Raw genomic sequence first — 19,817 nt, 5'->3', positions numbered from 1 at the left:
CATAAAACAGCATGTGTGTTACTGTTACATGAGAAACTATCTGTTCTGTAAGCCTTCACCTGAAGTACAATAAAATATTAAAAAAAAAAAAAAAAGAATGCATAGTTTTCCATCTTTCTGCTGGCTTCCTCAGTGTGTTGACACTTGTCAGCCTTGACACTCATTGTTTAAATGGCTGAAATACCTTCTAGCATCACTACAAACTCCAAAGGCAGAAGGACGAACTGTTTTCTCTAATTCATCTGATTTTAAAAGTGAGATAACTCTTTCCCAAAAGTCCCCAATAAATCCGCTTTATGTCACTTTTGCTAGAATTGTACCATATGACCATTATAAAATCATTCACTGGCAAGAATGGAATTACCATGATTCATTTAGATGAATTAAGCTTTATTCCCCTATCACCTCCCAGGGCTCTCCTAAGGTACATGGCTATCAGAAAACCAGAATGTGAAGAAATCAAGATTCTTCACAAAGAAGAACCGTGTGTGTGTGTGCCGGGGTGTGTGTGTGTGTGTGTGTGCGTGCGCGCGTGCATGTGTGTGCGTGTGCACTGAGGGTAGGGGTGCGTATGACTCTTGGATAGCAACAAGTAAAGCCTAAAATCATTTCCTCTCAGTAGGATGAAATCAAGTTAAAAAAAAAAGTTAAACACAAGAGTTGCCATACCCATTACCCATTGCCGTCGAGTCAATTCCGACTCATAGTGACCCTATAAGACAGAGAAGAACCGCCCCACAGGGTTTCCAAGGAGCAGCGGGTGGACTTGGAATGCTAACCTTCTGGTTAGCAGATGAGCTCTTAACCACTATGCCCCCAGAATTACTATATGACCCAGCAATTACACTCCTAGGTATATATCCAAAATAACTGAAAAGGTACTCAAACAAGTATATGTACATAAATGCTCATAGCAGCACTATTCACAGTAGCTAAAAGGTGGAAATAGCTCAAATGTTCATCAACAGACGAACGGATAAACAAAATGTGTATATATGTGTGTGTGTATATATGTGTATGTGTGTATAAATAACAGAGTGTTAATCAGTCATAAAAAGAATGAAGTACTGATACATGCTACAATGAGGGTGAACCTCCAAAGTATTATACTAAGTGAAAGAAGCCTGACACAAAAGGATACATATTATATGAGTCATCTATATAAAATGATAAAACCATACAGACAGGAGACAGACTGATGGTTGCCAGAGAATGGGGGAAGGAGAGAATGGAGAGAAACTGCTTAATGAGTAGGGTAAGGAGTTTTACTTTGGAGTAATGGAAACATTCTGAAACTAGAGAGAGGTGGTGGCTGTACAACATTGTGAATGTACTAAATGCCACCGAATTGTTTACTTTAAAACAGTTAATTTTATGTTATACAAATTGCTTCTAAATAAATTATTTATTAAAAAAAAGATCCAGGAGACTTCTGCTTCTGGTCAAGATGGAGTAGAAAAAAGGAACACTGACCAACTAATTTTACCGGACTACTATAAACGAGATGGACTATCACAATGGCTGCAACAATGGGCTCAAGCAAAGCAATGATTGTGAGGATGGCGGAGAACTGGGCAGTGTTTCGTTCTGTTGTACACAGGGTCTCTATGAGTCAGAACCAACTTGATAGCACCTAACAACAATGTAAGATGTTAATAATGGGAAAACTGGATGTTGGGTATATGGGAACTCTGTACTATCTTTGCAATAATTCTATAAATCTAATATTGTTCTAAAATAAAAAGTTCATTTAAAAAGAAAAATTGGTGAAACTTGAATAAAGCGTTTAGTTAATTGTAATGTATCAATGGTAATTTCTTAGTTTTGACAAATGCACCAGTTATAAAAGATGTTAACATTAGGGGAAACTGTTATGAAAAACACATGGGAGCTATCTCTGCAAGTTTTCTGTACATCTAAAATTAAAAATTTTATATATAAAAAAATGGGCAAAAAGATTTGAACTGACACTTCTTAAAAATTACATGAATGGCCAATAAAGATATGAAAAAATGCTCAACAGCATGAGTCATCATAGAAACACAACTTAGAACCAAAAGGAGATACCACTATATACCCATTAGAATGGCTAAAACAAATACTGACCACTTAAATGAGATGGACAAATTCCTTGACGGACACAAGCTACCAAGGCTCACTCAAGAAATAGGTAACTTGAATAACCCTGTAACTGTTAAAGAAATTGAATTCCTAGTTCAAACCCTTCCCACGAAGAACACTCTGGCCCAGATGGCTTCACTGGTGAATTCTACCAAATATTTTAGGGAAAAAAAAAAAAAAAAATCAAATTCTACACAAATTCTTCCAGAAAATAGGAGGAAACACTTTCCAACTCACTAGGTGAGTCCAGCATTACTCAGACAGCAAAACCAGACAAAGAGGCTACAAGAAAACTACAGACCAATATTCCTCATGAACACAGATGCAAAAATCCTTTAAGATGTTTTAGCAAATTAACCCAGCAACATACATAAAAAGAATAATTCATCATAACCAAGTGAGGTTTTCCCCAGGGTCCAAGGTTGGACTAACTTTCAAAAATCAATCAATGTATTTCACCATAATAACAGAAGAAAAAATACATCATTATCTTAACAGATAGATCAAAAGCATTTGACAAAATCCAAAATGTGTAGGTAAAAATTCAAGATGACAACAGCAGAAACTTCAAAATATAATTCAATGCCAAAAAAAATACTGGCCATTGATATCATGTGAGATGTCAAATCTTTGAAAGTCATCAAGTATGAACCCCATTTCTTTAAACAGAGTTAATTACTACATGTGGTCTTAGAAGGTAATTTGATTTTTTTCAGTATCAAATATACCTTCTGACTGTATTTTTACTTAGGCTAAAATTAAAATTAATTCTTATATATTGAAAACACTTGGGTTGGAGGATGAAGGCCTTGGGCCAATTTGGAAAGGAACCAAAGAAAAGAGATAACAGTAAAGGTTTCTAATTTGCCAGAGATACACCTTAACATCATTCCTTGAAAGGAAACAAGTAAACTAAAACTTCTGTTTCTATTTGTCAAATGATCCTGGGCAAGTTGCTTTACTTCTTCAAGCCTCATTTTCCTGGCCTTTTATAAGAGGAGATTAACCAAACCAAAACCCAGTGCCTTTGTGTTGATTTCAACTCATAGAGACCCTACAGGACAGAGCAGAACTGCCCTATAGGGTTTTCAAGGCTGTAATCTTTACTGAAACAGACTGCCATATCTTTCTCCCATGGAGCGGTGGTGGGTTTGAATGGCCATCCTTTCAGTTAGCAGCCAAGTGCCAAACCACTGCACCACCAGATTATACAAGATTAATTCTTAAAGTTGACAGATATTTACTCAGCACCTACTATGTGTCAAACACTCTTCTAGGTAGTGGGGGGAAGAAAAGATAATCTTTTCCCGCATAGAGTTTAAAAAGACAAATACGTAAAATGTGTTTTATTTATATATATATGTATGGATATAGCGTGTGTGTGTGTGTGTGTGTATACATATATATATATATATGTTAAATGGTAATAAATACCATGGAGAAAAATAAAGCAGAGAAGGGGACAAGCTGTACTGAGAGGGTTGATGATTTTAAAGGGGGTGATTAGAGAACTAGAAAATTTGTAGGTTCACTTTTAGTTCAAAAATCTGATCCTTTTCTTCTATGTTGACCAGGCAGCATAAAAAAATACTGTGAACCTCTGAACCTGACCTCTTTAAACTTATACATTCTATCACCTTGCTCTGTGTGTCACCACTTACATTTAAAAAAAAAAAGGATTAAACACATTTTTTCATACTGAGACAAAGCATATGCTGTCTTTTAATGAAATAAGTAATTTCCCAGTCTTGCCTTGGGAGAGGAAAATAAGAAAAATAAAACCTAGCAATTTCTCCCCAAACAAAGGTTCCCCAAATGTGGCACTTTTGTACAGTACAGAAAAAAATTAAAATTAGCTGTTTTTTCTCCCCCTCAAATATATTTATGGTCTGGAATTTGGTATTTTATTAGGCCTACCTCAAAACGAAAGGTGGTTTAGAAGCTTCTTCAAAATGGAAGATTTTCCAAAGGCAAGGAAATACTAAGTATTACCACTATAGTCATTGTAGCTACTATATTTTGTATGTCTGCTATGTGCCAGGTACAGTACTAGTGATTTTACATATTAGATTGAACACTATGAAATCGTCATTTGCAGGTCAAAATCAACTATTTTATATAATTCAAACTAACACATTATCATCCATTAATTTCAAATTCCATGACAGAGAAACCTGTGTGGGTTAATTGGATTGGGCTTTTCTATAGCTCTTCTGTTAAATTATCTTGGGCAAATTCTCAAAGTAACAAGGAGCCTTTGTTTTGGGATGTAAAAGGCCCTCTGCCAAGTTGATAGCACTGTGAATGACAACTGGACAGTACTGCCTACCTGTGATAATGAGTTTATGCAACAAACACTTTTCAAAAATTTATCTAGGATTTGAATTTTATTCTTACATAACATAATCCACAGCAGAAATTTCATCAAAAGCTATCCATAGTTATGTGGCTTCATTCTGAGCAAAGCTCACTTTATTAGTTATACTCACTATTCTGTTTTCAAAGGCATAATCTTCACTCTAAAGTTAATACTTTTTTCTCTACTAGGAAGAGTATAAAGCAATCCAAAATTTTATTTATATGTTAAATGTGTCCATTTGAATTGGGATTTCTGTTTCTCTGGAAATGCCTCATTAAAGAGTCTTTCCCAAAAGAGAACACTGTTCATAAACCAGCCTATTATGCTCAATCCAAACAATTTTTAAATTCACCTTTCAAAAGTAGATTAGTCCCTATAGTTTATTTTTTCTTCTTTCGGCAGCTATTTTTCATTCACTATACAGTTCATGTTTAGAGTTCATATTTATAAGACATTAACATAATAGCCTGTTAATTATCTTCTAAGTAATTCTATGTAATCTAAAGTTTCATAAGGCAGGCACTTTGTATGTTACATTATCAGCAGATGGGAAAGCTTATTTCCAACATTTAAATGCCAAAAGAAGTCTCAATGAAACATTATTAAGAAAAAAAAAATTAATCCAAGAAGAATACGATGCTCCCCTTTAGAAGTCATGAAGTTTAAACAGGTAAACATATATATTAAAAACAAACAAACAAACAAAAAACCTACCAGCTCATTGCTTGTAGATGTGAGTCTTAGCTTTTCTTCAATTTCCTTCCCAATTTTCTGAACAGTTACCTGAGTCTGTTTAATTGCACATTGGGCTCTATGAAGCCTAGAAATAAAAGTTGTAGAAAAATTTAAGTGAACTAAACTCCCAACACAAGGCCACAAAATTAGGACAAATCTAAACATAAAAGCTAGTCATAAAACATTAAGAAAAAAACATAAAAGAATATCTTGCAATCTTGGGGTAGGCAAGCATTTCTTAGAGAAGACAAAAAAACAGGGAACAAAATTAGGACAAACTTTTCAGAATAAACAGAATTAATAATGAACTCAAACTGATTGTTTCTCAGTTCTCTAGCATATTTATAATGAAATAACAAGAATTACAATATATTCTAAAAACAATCTTCCTATACCTGCCTGCCTGTCTCCGATATATCGAGAGCTATGTTAGTAATCTAGTGCTGCTATAACAGAAATATCATAAGTGGATGGCTTTAACAAAGAGAAATTTATTTTCTCATAGTCTAGTAGGCCAGAAGTCCAAATTCAGGGCATCAGCTTCAGGGGAAGCCTTTCTCTCTCTGTCGGCTCTGGAGGAAGGTCCTTGTCATCAACCTTCCCCTGGACTAGTAGCTTCTAAGCACAGGGACCCTGGGTCCAAAGGACATGCTCTTCTCCTGGCACTACTGGCTTGGTGGTATGAGGTCCCCATGTCTCTCTGCTCGTTTCTTTCTTTTATATCTCAAAAGAGACTGGTTTAAAACACAATCTAATCTTGTATATTGAGTCTTGCCTCATTAAAATAACTGCCACTAATCCCATCTCATTAATATCACAGGGATAGAATTTACAACAGATAACGAAAATCACATCAGATGACAAAATGGTAGGCAATCATATGATACTGGGAATCATGGCCTAGCCAAGTTGACAGATATTTTGAGGGGACACAATTCAATCCATGACAAGAGCTAAGATAAGGAACTCTGAGGAGTCTGGAAGAGACCTCAGACATAATGTGGCTGAATTCTACCATTTTAGAGATATGGAAATAGACCCAGGAAAATCAAGTGGGTTGCTAAGGTCACCCAGAGAGCATCACTGCTGTCAAGGCTGAATATTACTTCTAGGTATCCATAAAGAAAAAAGAATTCACAATAATCCCAGTTTGGAAGATTGAATTAAAGCAGCTGGCACTCTGGAACATATAAGAAAAAACAAAAAGATGATACAAAAGACAAAGCAGAGAAGCACTAAAGTTCTGGACCAGGGTCTAAACAACAACTAAATTCTAAGCGAGGATCCTTTAAGGAACATTGAAAAAATTTACACCTATTTTTCTTTTTTGCTTTAGTTATGGATTTTTTAGTCTTTGTGTTTTTAAATATGACTCATATTTTTCTTATACAGTTACATATCAAAAAATGGCAAAGCTGTCTTTATCTGCAGATGACATGATTTTCATGTAGGAAATCACAGGCATCTATAAAACAACTACCAGAACTAATCAGTGAATTTTGATGGCAACAGGTTTGGTTTTTTGGCTTTATAAGATACACAGTCAATATACAAAAATCAATTATATTTCTATATACTAGTCACAAGCACCTGAAATATGAAATTTAAAAAACAACAACTTTTATGGTAGTCATCAAAAAACAAAGTACTTAGGAATAAACTGAATAAAAGATACAAGACCTGACACTGAAACTATAAAACACTGCTGAGATAAAGTAAAGAAGAGCAAAATAAATGAAAAAAAAAAAAAAAAAAAATCACGTACAGGGCCTCGAAGATTAAGTACTGTTAAGATGTCAATGTTTCCCAAATAGATCAATACAGTAGTCCACCCTTATCCATGGAACGTATCCAAGATTCCCAGTGGATGCCTGAAACTGCAGATAGTACTGAACCCTATATATACTATGTTTTTTCCTACACATACATAACTATGATAAAGTTTAATTTATAAACCAAATATGTCACTTTAAGGACTAAGGTGTACATGTGAAAACCGGACAATAAATAAGGAAGACCAAAGAAGACTTGATGCCAATTATGGTGCTGGCAAAGAATATTGAATATACCATGGACTGCCAGAAGAATGAACAAATCTGCCTTAGAAGAAGTACAGCCAGAATGCTCCTTAGAAGCGTGGCTGGTGAGACTTCATCTCACATACTTTGGACATGCTATCAGGAGGGATCAGTCCCAAAAGAAGGACATGATGCTTGGTAAAGTGGAGGGTCAGCGAAAAAAGAAGAAGACACTCAACGAGATGGATTGACACAGTGGCTGCAACAGTAGGCTCAAGCATAACAATGATCATGAGGATGGCACAGGACCGGGTAGTGTTTCGTTCTGTTGTACCCAGGGTCACTATGAGCTGGAACCAACTCGACAGAGCCTAACAACTACAGGAGATTAACAACAATAATAATAAAATAGAATAACTACAACAATATACAGTAATAAAAGTTATATGAATGTGGTCTCTCTCAAAATATCTTCTTCTACTGTACCCACGTTTCTTCTTATGATAATGATGTGAAATGATAAAATGCCTACATGATGAGATGAAGTGAGGTGAATGATGTAGTTAATATAATATAGTGTTAGGCTACCAAAGCCCTTCTGATGATTACTGAGTCACGGTGATGTTGATGGTTGGGGATCCTCGATAGTTAAAGGTTTTTTTGTGGAAGTCTTTTGGAAGAACACTGTAATTGGAAGTTTTCAGATCACAGTCAACCGTGGGTAACTGAGACTGTGGAAATCAAAACCGTCAATAAGGGGGGACTACTGTACTTGTGAAATCCCAATCGAAGTCCCAACAGGCTTTTTTTTTTTTTAGAAATTTGCAAGTTGATATTATAATTTATATAGAAAAGCAAGGAATCTAGAAGAGACAAAACAATCTTCAAATCTGATAGATTTTCTAAAAAGCTATGTTATCAAAGCAATGAGGTACTGGCATAAAAACTGACAAATAGATCAATGAAAAAGAATAAAGAGTATAGAAATAGACAGACATATATGGCTCATTGATTTTGACAAGGGAATCAAAGCAAATCAATGGGGAAAAGAAAGTATTTTAAACAAATAGTGCTGAAGCAACTAATAAACATAGGGGAAAAGATGAACCTCATCTTCTACCTCACAGAACACACAAAATATCAGTTTGAGAGGGATTACAGACCTAAACATAAAAGCAAAAGTCGTAAAACTTCTAGAAGAAAACATATAAGAATATCTTGAAGTCCTGGGGTAGGCAAGGATTTCTAAGAGAAGACACAAAAAACACTATCCATAAATTTTTAAATGTTAAACTGGACTTTGTCAAAATTTCCAACATCCGTTCATCTAAAGATGTCATTAAGAAAATGAAAAACCAGTCCACTGACTGGGAGAAAATATTTGCAACACATCTACCTGACAAAGGAGTTGTGTCCAAAAATATATAAAGAACTCTTACAAATCAATATCAAAAAAAGACAATAACCCAATTAGGAAATGGGCAAAAGAGTGAAACAAACATTTCACAAAAGGAGATATAAGAATGGCCAATAAGCATACGAAAAGGTGCTCAACACCTTAGGCATTAGAAAAATGCAAATTAAAATCACAATGATATCACGTCACACTTCCTGTTGTTCTTGTGTGCCCGCTGAGTTGATTCTGACTCATAGGGACCCTAGTGTAGCTAAAATTAAAATGACAACACCAAATGCTGGCAAGAATGTGGACAAACTAGAACTTGCAGACATTGTTGGCAAAATTATAAAATACTACTACCATTCTAGAAAACTGTTTCTCACAAAAGTTAAACATGCATCTAGCCTGTGACCCAGCAATTCTACTCTTAAGCATTTACCCAAAAAAATGAAAACATTATGTCCACAAAAAGATTTGTATAAGAACATTCATAGAAAACAACCTAAATGTCCATTAAACAGGAAAATTAATAAACCAATTGTGGTATGCTCATACAATGAAATTCTACTTAAATAAAAGGGAATGCACTACTGATACACTCAACAATATGAATATCAAAAATACGTTGAGCGAAAAAAGCCAGAAACAAAAAAGTACATACCGTATGATTCCATTTATACAATGATCAAGATCGGGTAAAAAAACAATATATGGTAATAGAAATCTGGAAAGGTCACGGAAGCTCCATAGACACTTCCAAACCCTCTGAGAGACTGAATTACTGGGCTGAGGGCTGTGGGAACTATCTAGCTCAGTTGGTATAACACAGTTTATAAAGAAAATGTTCTATATTCTACTTTGGTGAGTAGCGTCTGGGGTCTTAAAAGCTTCTGAGTGGCCATCTAAGATACTCCACTGGTCTTATCCCGTCTGGAAAAAGGGGAACGAAGAAAACCAAAGACACAAGGAAAAGGTTAGTCCAAATGACTAACAGACCACAAGTACTATAGCCTCCACCAGACTGAGTCCAGCACAACTAGATGGTGCCTGGCTACCGCCACAGACTGCTCTGACAGGGATCACAATAGAGGGTCTCAGAGTTGGAGAAAAAAAAATGTAGAACAAAATTCTAACTCATTAAAACAAACAAACAAACCAGACTTACTGGTCTGACAGAGACTAGAGAAACCCCGAGAGTATGGCCCCCAGACACCCTTTTAGCTCAGTAATGAAGTCACTCCTGAGGTTCACCCTTCAGTCAAAGATTAGACAGGCCCATAAAACAAAACGAGACTAAAGGGGTACACCAGCCCAGGGGCAAGGACTAGAAGGCAGGAGGGGAGAGGAAAGCTGGTAATAGGGAACCCAAGGTCGAGGAAGGGGAGAGTGTTGACATGTCATGGGGTTGGTAATCAATGTCAAAAACAGTATGTGTACTAATTGTTCAATGAGAAGCTAGTTTGTTCTGTAAACCTTCATATAAAGTACAATAATAAAAAAAACTAATATGTGAGGTGGGGTTTACTGGTAGGGAGTAAGAGGAATGAGGAAATTTTCTCAGGTAATGGAAATGTTTTATATCTTGATTGAGGTGAGGAATACACTTACCAAAACTCAGAGAATTTACACTTCAGACCTTTGCATTTCACTGTATGTAAATTTTAAACTGTTTTTAAAAATCATTTATCAATCCTAACCTGATATATCAATCCTTCCCCCATATATTGAAAGGTTAAACTTTATTAGGGATTTGATGGAGTCAAGACTTCTACCAACAAAGTTGTTATTATGACACTAAACCAAAAAACCAAACCCACTGCCATCAAGTCGATTCCGACTCATGGGGCAGAACAGAACTACCCTACAGGCTGTAAATCTTTACAGAAGCAGACTGCTACCTCTTTCTCCCACAGAGCGGTTGGTAGGTTTAAACTGTCGACCTTTCATTTAGGAGCCGAGCACTTAACCACTACACTACCAGGGCTACACACTAAAAATATTCATGACATATCCTGCACTTTAGGAAATTGCCTCATAGTTACTTGGGATTTCTTAGATCATCTCTAAAACGGAGCAACTCTCATAGACAGTTTGGTTATGAGATCAGATACTCAACAACTTTCTCTGGGCTCCAAAGGAATCCAGCAGAAGAGATTACACCCTATCCTACTCCTCTTGCTCTGTGTGTGTGTGTGTGCGCGTGTGTGTGTGCGCGCGCACACATGTTCCATCTACATTAATAGTAATACTCTCTTAGCCAAAGGTGACTCTAAAGGAATTTTAAAACAAGGAAAGGTCCTTTGTGAATCCGGTCCCTGTCTACATATCCAGCCTCATTTTCTGATATTTCTTACCTTGCATCTTCAACTCCAGCAATACTAAACTACTGGTGATTCTCCAAATATATTATGCTATGTCTCGCTTCCATAATTTTGTACAAACTGTTCCATCTGCCTACAAGTTCTCTCAGCCCCTTAACAGATCAGGAAACTCCTACTCTCATTAAGAGGTGATTCAGGCATAGCCTCTTCTTCAAAGGCTTTCCTTGACTATCCCAGACAGGTAGAGGCACCCTTTCTCTGGAAATCTGCTCTATCTTGTATATAACACCATAACAAATATTACAGAATCACATTTTACAGCAAATGTTTATTTCCTTGTCCATTCCTTCATTACATTTTTCCGAGGGAAAAAAAAAATCTCATATTTTCATACATATTGCTAGTTCTTAGCATAGAATTTGACACAAAAGGGGCAATCAATAAATATTTGCTGACTGAAAGTCTACTAATGACTGAATATAAAAGCATAGTCCCCAAGAGTTAATATTTTTCAATTATATCAATAAGAGATTAATTGAAATATCAATGTGATAATTTTCTATATTTCTATATTTGTAACTTTAAAATATTATATTCAAAACAAAAATCACATAAAGACCACTCATTCAGGTAGGAAAACAAGCATGTTTTATTAAAAATGGTATCAGAATTCTAATAATGATAGGCATTACCAGCCAAAAGGAGAAATCAACAAAATAGCCTGTTGCTTTAAAAGGGGGAAAATGCTGCCTAAAACTCACTGGTACTATGCAAACAACCTTGTCAAATGGTAAAGGCTTTAAAAATAAAAATGATTCATGACCATAATTAATGTATGACTTCAACTATTTGGCTCTCACTGCCCCAGACGCTTTTTGATCTTACCTTAGGGGCTTAAAACACACAGACAGAGTCACATTTCCTCCAATCTTCAGTGTTATCCAAATAGACTTTCAGAGCCTTTGCTACATCAGGACAGAGCTAATAACATTCCCTTTTCAAACCCAACAGGAGAATAAGTTTGAAGTTTCTAAGCTTTTAAAAATAACGTGGTACATCCTGATTCCCCTGGGGGTGAGGAGGTGAAGGACTGACAAGAAAAGAAACAACTGCTTTATCTCCAAACTGGATGACCAGTTTCAGAGGAAGGTTTCTTGATTTTGCAAACTAGGAAAGGATTCTCTAAAGAAAGAAACACATATCATCTAATCATCTGGGTGGTTAGTCAACACCAACACTAACATCCCAAGCTGAGATAAACTTCCATCATCACTGTTGATGGGAAGGAAGAGTCAAATAGCTGTATCTGATAAATATTCTGGTTATAGTAAATAGATGCATCCCTATGACTTAATATGATTTGAGATAACAGTAAAATTGAAGCTCAGCTAAAAGAAGGTGATCTGAGATTACATATTGCTATGACTATGATGGTACATTGAATAAAAAGAATTATTATGCTGCATTCAAGTTTAAGACCCAACCTGATGCCGTCAAGTTGATTCCGACTCATAGCGACCCTACAGGACAATGTAGAACTGCCTCATAGAATTTCCAAGGAGTGGCTGGTGGGTTCGAACTGCCAACTTTTTGGTTTGCAGCTGGGCTCTTAACCACTGTGCCACCAGGGCTCCAAGTTTAAGATAGAGAATGACAAATCAGCACACCTAAAAAGAAAGTGCAGTTCCCTATGGCTTGATGGGAGAAATAAAAAAAAAAGAAAATATAGGAAAAGGAAAGAGTATACTGACAGAAATAACCATCTTATCATTACTAGCTTTCTATTCCATATGAAAGAGCTTAGATTTCTATCCTGTAGGCATTACAAAATCATTTAAAAGTTTTAAGCTGAGCATGATTTAATTACATTTACATTTTTAAAAAGATTTTTCTTTCTGTAGTAAGGTAAAGGAAACAAGACTGCAAAGAGAAACAATGAAACAAAACTGCAAAGACAAAGACCAGTGTGAAGTTATTGCAGCAGTCCTAGAAAAGATGGCATTGTCCTAAATTAAAATAGTGACAGGAAGGATGATGTAGATGTGAAAAGTGAGGGAGAAGAAGAGATAAAGAATGATGCCTGAAAACAAATTACCAATGTCAAGAATGAAAGAGGAGACATCATTATAGATGCTATAGACATTTAAAGTAAATTAAGGCGAAATTATGAACAACTTTACATCAATAAACTCAACAGTGTAGATGAAATAATAAAATTACTTTAAAATGACAAGTTTCCAAAACTAACAATAAAAGAAACAGAAAACTGAGCAGCCATTATCTGTTAAAGAAATTAAATTTGTAATTTAAAACTTTCTCACATAGAAAATCCTAAGCTCACGTCACACGAATAGATATATGCACACCCGTGTTCACTGCAGCACTGTTCACAACAGCAAAAAGATGGAAACAACCTAGGTACCCATCAACTGACGAATGGATAAACAAATTATGGTATATACACACAATGGAATACTACGCAACAATAAAGAACAATGATGAAGCCGTGAAACATAACATGGAGGAATCTCGAGGACATTATGCTGAGTGAATTCAGTCAGTCACAGAAGGACACAGAAGGACAAATAAGATCACTATTATAAGAACTCAAGAAAAGGTTTAAACACAGAAGAAAACATTCTTTGATGGTTATGAGGGTGGGGAGGGAGGGTGAGGGTTATTCACTAACTAGACAGTAGACAAATTTGATCTTAGGTGAAGCGAAGGACAGCACACACTACATGGGAAGTCAGCACAACTGGGTTAAACCAAAGCTAAGAAGTTTCCTGAATACAATCAAACACTTTGAGGGACAGAGTAGCAGGGGTAGGGGTCTGGGGACCATGCTTTCAGAAGACATCTAGGTCAACTGGCATAACAAAGCGTATTAAGAAAATGTTCTGCATCCTACTTTGGTGAGTGGCATCTGGGGTCTTAAAAGCTTGCAAGCGGCCATCTAAGATGCATCAATTGGTCCCAAGCACCTGGAGTAAAGGAGAATTAAGAACACCAAAGACACAAGGCAAGTATTAGCCCAACAGACAGAAAGGGCCACATAAACCAGAGACTTCATTGGCCTGAGACCAGAAGAACTAGATGGTGCCCAGCTACCACCAATGACCGCCCTGACAGGGAACACAGCAGAGTCCCTGACGGAGCGGGACAAAGGTGGGGTGCAGAGCTCAAATTCTAGTAAGAAGACCAGACTTAATGGTCTGACTGAGACTGGAGGAACCCTGGTAAGCATGCCCCCCGGATTCTCTATCAGGTCAGAACTAAAACAATTTCCAAGGCCAACTCTTCAGACAGGGATTGGACTGGACTGTAGAACATAACAGGATACTCGTGAGAAGTGTGCCTCTTAGCTCAAGCAGATACAAGAGACTAAACTGGCAGCTTCTGTATGGGGGTGAGACTGGAAGGCAGAGAGGGTTAGGAGATGGTTGAATGAACATGGGGAATCAGGAGTGAAAAGGAGGAGTGTGCTGTCACAGTATGAGGAAAGCAATTAGGGTCACATAACAATGTATGTATAAGTTTTTGTATGGGAGACTAACTTGAAATGTAAACTTAATCTAAATTACAACAATAAGAAAAAAAACCCTAGGCTCAGATGGCTTCACTGGCAAATACTAACAACACTTAAGTGAGAAATAATACTAGTCTTACAGAAACCTATCAGAGAAGAGAAGAGGAAACACTTTTCAATTCATTTTGTGAAACCAGCATAACCCTGACATCAAACTGACAAGAACATTACAACAGAAAATCACAGACCAGTTCCTGGGTGGTGCAAACAGTCCAGTACTAGGCTACTAACTAAAAGGTTGATGGTTCGAACCCCTCAGAGGTACCTCAAAAGAAAGGCCTGGTGATCTGCTTCTGAAAGGTCACAGCCATGGAAACCCTGTCTAGCGCAATTCTACTCTGAAACACATGAAGTTACCATGAGTTGGAATTAACTCCATGGCAACTGGTTTGAACATATATGTAAAAATTCTGAACAAAATATCATCAAATAAAATCTAGCAATGTATGAAAAAATAATACATTTTGATCAAGTGGGGTTTAATCTGAGAAATGCAAGGATGACTTAACATTTGAAAATTAATGATAAATAAAGGGGGAAAAACCACATTATTTCAAAAAGTGAAAAAAAAATGGTAAAATTCAATACCTGTTTATGATTTTTAAAAACTGAAGGAGAAAATGGGAGCTTTCTCAATTGGATAAAGGCTTAAAAAACAAAAATTTACATCTAATATTAAACTTAAGATCAAGAACAAGGCAAAGATATCCACTTTCACCACTTCTATTCAACACTGTATTTGAGGGCCTAACCATTACAATAAGCAATAAAAAGAAGTAAAAGCTGTAAGTATAGGAAAGAAGTAAAAATGTCTATTTACAGATATGACTGTATACATAGAAAAATCCAAAGATATCCATATATCAACTGAGAGAACTAATAAATAAATTTAGCAAGATTGCAAGATACCAGGTTAATATACAAAAATCAACTGGTATTTCTATATAATATCAACAAATAACTAGGAATAAATCTAACGAAAGATGTGCAAGACCTGTAAATGGAAAACTACAAAAACACTGCTGAGAGGAATTAAAGAATGCTAAATAAGTGGAGACATATACAATTCATAAATTGGAAAACTCAGTATTGTTAAGAGATCAAGCCTCCCCAAAGTGATCTACAGACAATGCAAACCCGATCAAAACCCTGGCAGGCTTTTTTTGTAGAAACTGACAAGATGATTCTAAATTTGATATGGAAATGCAAAAGACCTAGCCAAGAAAAATGTTGCAGAAGGACAAAGTTTGAGAGTGTCTTAGGCTGGGTTCTCTACAGAAGCAAAACCAGTAAAGTGTATAAATATATAAAAGGATTTATATCAAGGGAACAGCTCACGCGATTGTAGAGGCTAGAATGTCCCAAGTCTGTGGATCAGGGTAGAGGCTTCTCCCAATTCACGCAGCTGCAGAAGCTGGCGAGCCCAAGATCGGCAGATCGGAGAGCAGGGCTCCCGCTCACAGGCTATGAAGGTCGACGAATTTCAAGATCGGCAAGCAAGACCGCAAGGTTTCTCCTGATTCACGTAGCTGAGGGGCTGATGAACCCAAAATCGGCAGGTCAGAGAGCAGGGCTCTGCTCACAGGTTGTGAAGATGATGAATCCCAAGTTTGGCAGATAGGTTGACGCCTCAAGTCCCAAGAACTGGAGCCAGATGAACAGGAGGCAGCCGTAGGATTCAGAGCAAGCAAAAAGCCAGAATGTCTGCTTATATTCAGATACAGGCCACCCCCAGGGAAACTCCCATTCCACTGACTGGCTGCTCACAGCATATTCCATCATGGGAGTGATCACATATAAACATTGAGAATCACGGCCCAGCCAAGTTGACACACAATCTTAACCATCACAGAGGGGTTACTAGACCAGATTTGATTACTTACCATAAAGCTACTAAGACAGTAATAGTTCAATAAGGCTAAAGAAATAGATAAATGAGATAGAATTCAAAGTACAGAAAAGACTCATTCATATATAGTCAATTCATTTTTTTTATTAGGGAGAGAAAAGCTTTAGTCTTTTACAAATGGCACTGAAATAACCAGATATCCAGATGGGAAAAAAATGAACCTTAACCTTTACCTCACATCATACACAAAAATTAATTTGAGATAGAGACCTAAATGTAAAAGTTAAAACTATAAAGCTTCTAGAATAACACGTAGGAAAATATATTAATGACTTTGGATTAGGCAAAGGTTTCTTACAGTATACAAAAGGCACTATACATCAAAGAAAAATCTGATATACTGTACTTCATCAAAATTTAAAACTTCTATTCATCCATCAAAAAGGCATTATTGAGAAAAATGAAACAGGCAAAGCACAGCCCAGGAGAAAATATTTGTAATACATATATCTGACAAAAGATTTGTATCCAGAGTATATAAAGAACTCCTACAAATCAGTAATAAAAATAGAAACAACCCAATAAAATACAATGGGCAAAATACTTGAACACTTCACAAAAGAAGATGTAAGAATAGCCGATATGCACATGAAATGGTAATCAACATCATTAGCCACCAGAGAATTACAAATTAAAAAGAAAACAAGATATCGTTATAAGCCAACTATAATTTAGAAAACTGATTTCATACCAAATGCTGGCAAGGAATGAAACAACTGCAACTTTCAAACACTGCTGGTGGGGCTGTAAAATTGTACAATTTTTAGAAAACTGTTTGGTAGTTTCTAATAAAGTTAAACATACACCTCTTGTATGAACCAGAAGCTCTATGCTTGTTGTTAGTTGCCATCAAGTAGATTCCGACTCACGGCAACCCCATGTGAGTAGAGCAGAACCGTTCCACAGGATTTTCAAGGCTGTGACCTTTCAGATGTAGATTGCCAGGCCTGTCTTCTGAGACACCTCTGGGTAGGTTTGACCAGCCAACCTTTCCGCTAGTAGTCAAGCGGCTAACCATCTGCACCACCCAGGGACTTCTAGCTCCACTCTTGAATATAATTTTTAAAAAATGAACGCATGTGACCAAAAAAGACTCATGTAACGATGTTTCTAGCAGTTATATTAATAACAGCCAAAAAAAACAGCCAAAAAGTGGAAACAACCCAAATGTCCATCAATAGGATAATGGACAAATTATGGTAGATTCTACAAGGAAATACCACTCAGCAATAAAAAAGAGTAAACTACTGACCAACACAATAATATGGATAAATTTCAAAATTTTTATGTTGAATAGAGAAGTCCAAAACCAAAAGAAATGTACTATAATTCCATTTATAAGAAGTTCAAGAACAGGAAAAGCTAATAAAATAATGTGGCAATCAGAAGAGTTTGGCTCAGCCAAGGGTAGGAATGAGGGTGTAAGAATGACTGGCAAATGGGAATGACAAAACTTTCTGCATAATAAAAATATTCTGTATGTTGATTTGAATGATGATAATGAGAGTGCATATATTTGTTAAAACTCACCCAACAGTGCACTTTTTTCTAAATTTTACTGTATTTAAATTATATTGCAAAAGAAAAAGAATGATGGTTGGTTTTATAGCATGGGGAACCAGAAAAATGGTGATGTCATTTACTGAGATGGGGAACACAAGATGAGCAGTTTGGGAAGAAAGTTCTACTTTTAGATTGAGGTGCCTGTGCAACATCCAAGAGATGTGCAGCATGAGTTGAATATAAGCATTCGAAGTTCAGGAGATACATCTTGGCTGGAGGTAAAAATGCGGCAATCATTAGCATACAGATGATTATTAGTGCCGCAGAAGTACATGAGATCACCCTGAAAGACTGTGAGAATGAGAGTGAGTGAACAGGGTCTCGAACAGAATAATGAGGAACACCAATATTTAAGGGATAGGAAAAAAAACCCTAAAATCTGTAAAAAAAAAATTGTGAGCTAGAATGTCCAGAGAAGTAGGACAGCTGAGGCTGTTGGCATTAGAATCAAAGAAATAGAATGTCTCAAGGAAGGAATGATCACTGTTATAAAATTAAGTAACCTAAGGCCTTGAGGAAGGAGCCTTGGTGGCACAGTGATTAAAGCACTTGGCTACTAACCAAAAGGTCAGCAGTTTGAACCCACCAGCTGCTCCACAGGAGAAAGATGCGGCAATCTTCTTTTGTAAAGGCTACCCATTGCCATAGAGTCTATTTCAACTCATCATTGTAACCCTATAGGACATTGCAGAACTGCCCCATAGGGTTTCCAAGGCTGTAAATCTTTATGGAAGCAGATTGCCATATCTTTCTCCAGAGGAGTGGCTGGTGGGTTTGAACTGCTGACCTTTTGGTTAGCAACTGAGCGCTTAACCACTGCACCACCAGGGCTCCTCTGTAAAGATTACAACCTTGGAAACCCTTTGGGGCGGTTCGACTCTGTCCTATAGGGTTCCTATAAGTCAGAATTGACTAGACAGCAATGGGTTTTTAAGGCCTACAGAGTATCTAAGATTTAGCAACAAGGACTTGATTAAAGTCGTTTCAAATGTGTCTACGTCTCTCCATGCCCATTGTTACCATCCTGCTCCAAGTTACTATTAACTTTCATCTACCCAATAGCCTCCTAACTGGTCTCTCTACTTCCACTCTTGCTCTTCTCAATTTAATTCTCTACTTAATACCAAAGGTACCCCTTAAAAGAGACTGGACCTACCTAAAATAAGAGATTTGAAGCATGAGAGGGCCTATGGAGTGGGCCACACGGTAAGGAACTGCAAGCAGCTTCTGTAAAACTGAGAACAACCCCCAGACGACAATCAGCAAGAGAACCGAGGCCTCAATCCTACAACCATAAGGAATTAAACTCTGCCAACAACCACATGAACTTGAATAAGGACCCTGAGCTCCAGGAAGAAACACAGCACAGTAGACATTATGATTTCAGCCATGTAAGACCCAGAGCAGATAACCCAAGTCAGCTGTGCCCAAATTTCTGACCTAAAGAAACCATGAGATAATAAATGGGTGTTGTTTTAGACCACTCGAATTTGTCTAAGTTATTATGCAGCAATAGAAAACTAATACTCTTTCAATCCCAATCTTAACTATTCTTCATTTGAGGCCAATTCAAACACCATCTCCTCATGATTTCATTCACTGAGCATACTATCACAGTAGTCAAGATCAACCTGCACTTTACAAACCTTTAGCTTAATCCCTCTGGTAACGGTCAACATATTTTTTAAATTTATTCATTCCGCCTTCACACTGAGCACTTTCAATGTTTAACGCTAAGTCTGTTGTTAAGACAAAAATCACTGGAGACAGTCCCAGCTCTCCATAAGTATACAATTTATTTAC

General features: G+C 36.7%; 1 protein-coding gene across 1 annotated transcript in view; it reads right to left on the bottom strand.

Moving 5' to 3' along the window:
- Positions 1–19,817, bottom strand: part of UVRAG (UV radiation resistance associated) — a 363,460-nt gene that overhangs the window by 205,198 nt on the left and 138,445 nt on the right. The window contains exon 7 of the mRNA XM_004381978.3: positions 5,195–5,300. Coding sequence (XP_004382035.1) covers positions 5,195–5,300 — 106 coding nt within the window. The remainder of the gene's footprint in view (positions 1–5,194; positions 5,301–19,817) is intronic.

This window comes from Trichechus manatus, unplaced genomic scaffold (genome assembly GCF_000243295.1).
Source record: "Trichechus manatus latirostris isolate Lorelei unplaced genomic scaffold, TriManLat1.0 scaffold00088, whole genome shotgun sequence".
Taxonomy (NCBI): Eukaryota; Metazoa; Chordata; class Mammalia; order Sirenia; family Trichechidae; genus Trichechus; species Trichechus manatus.
This window is presented reverse-complemented; position numbering and strand designations above follow the sequence as displayed.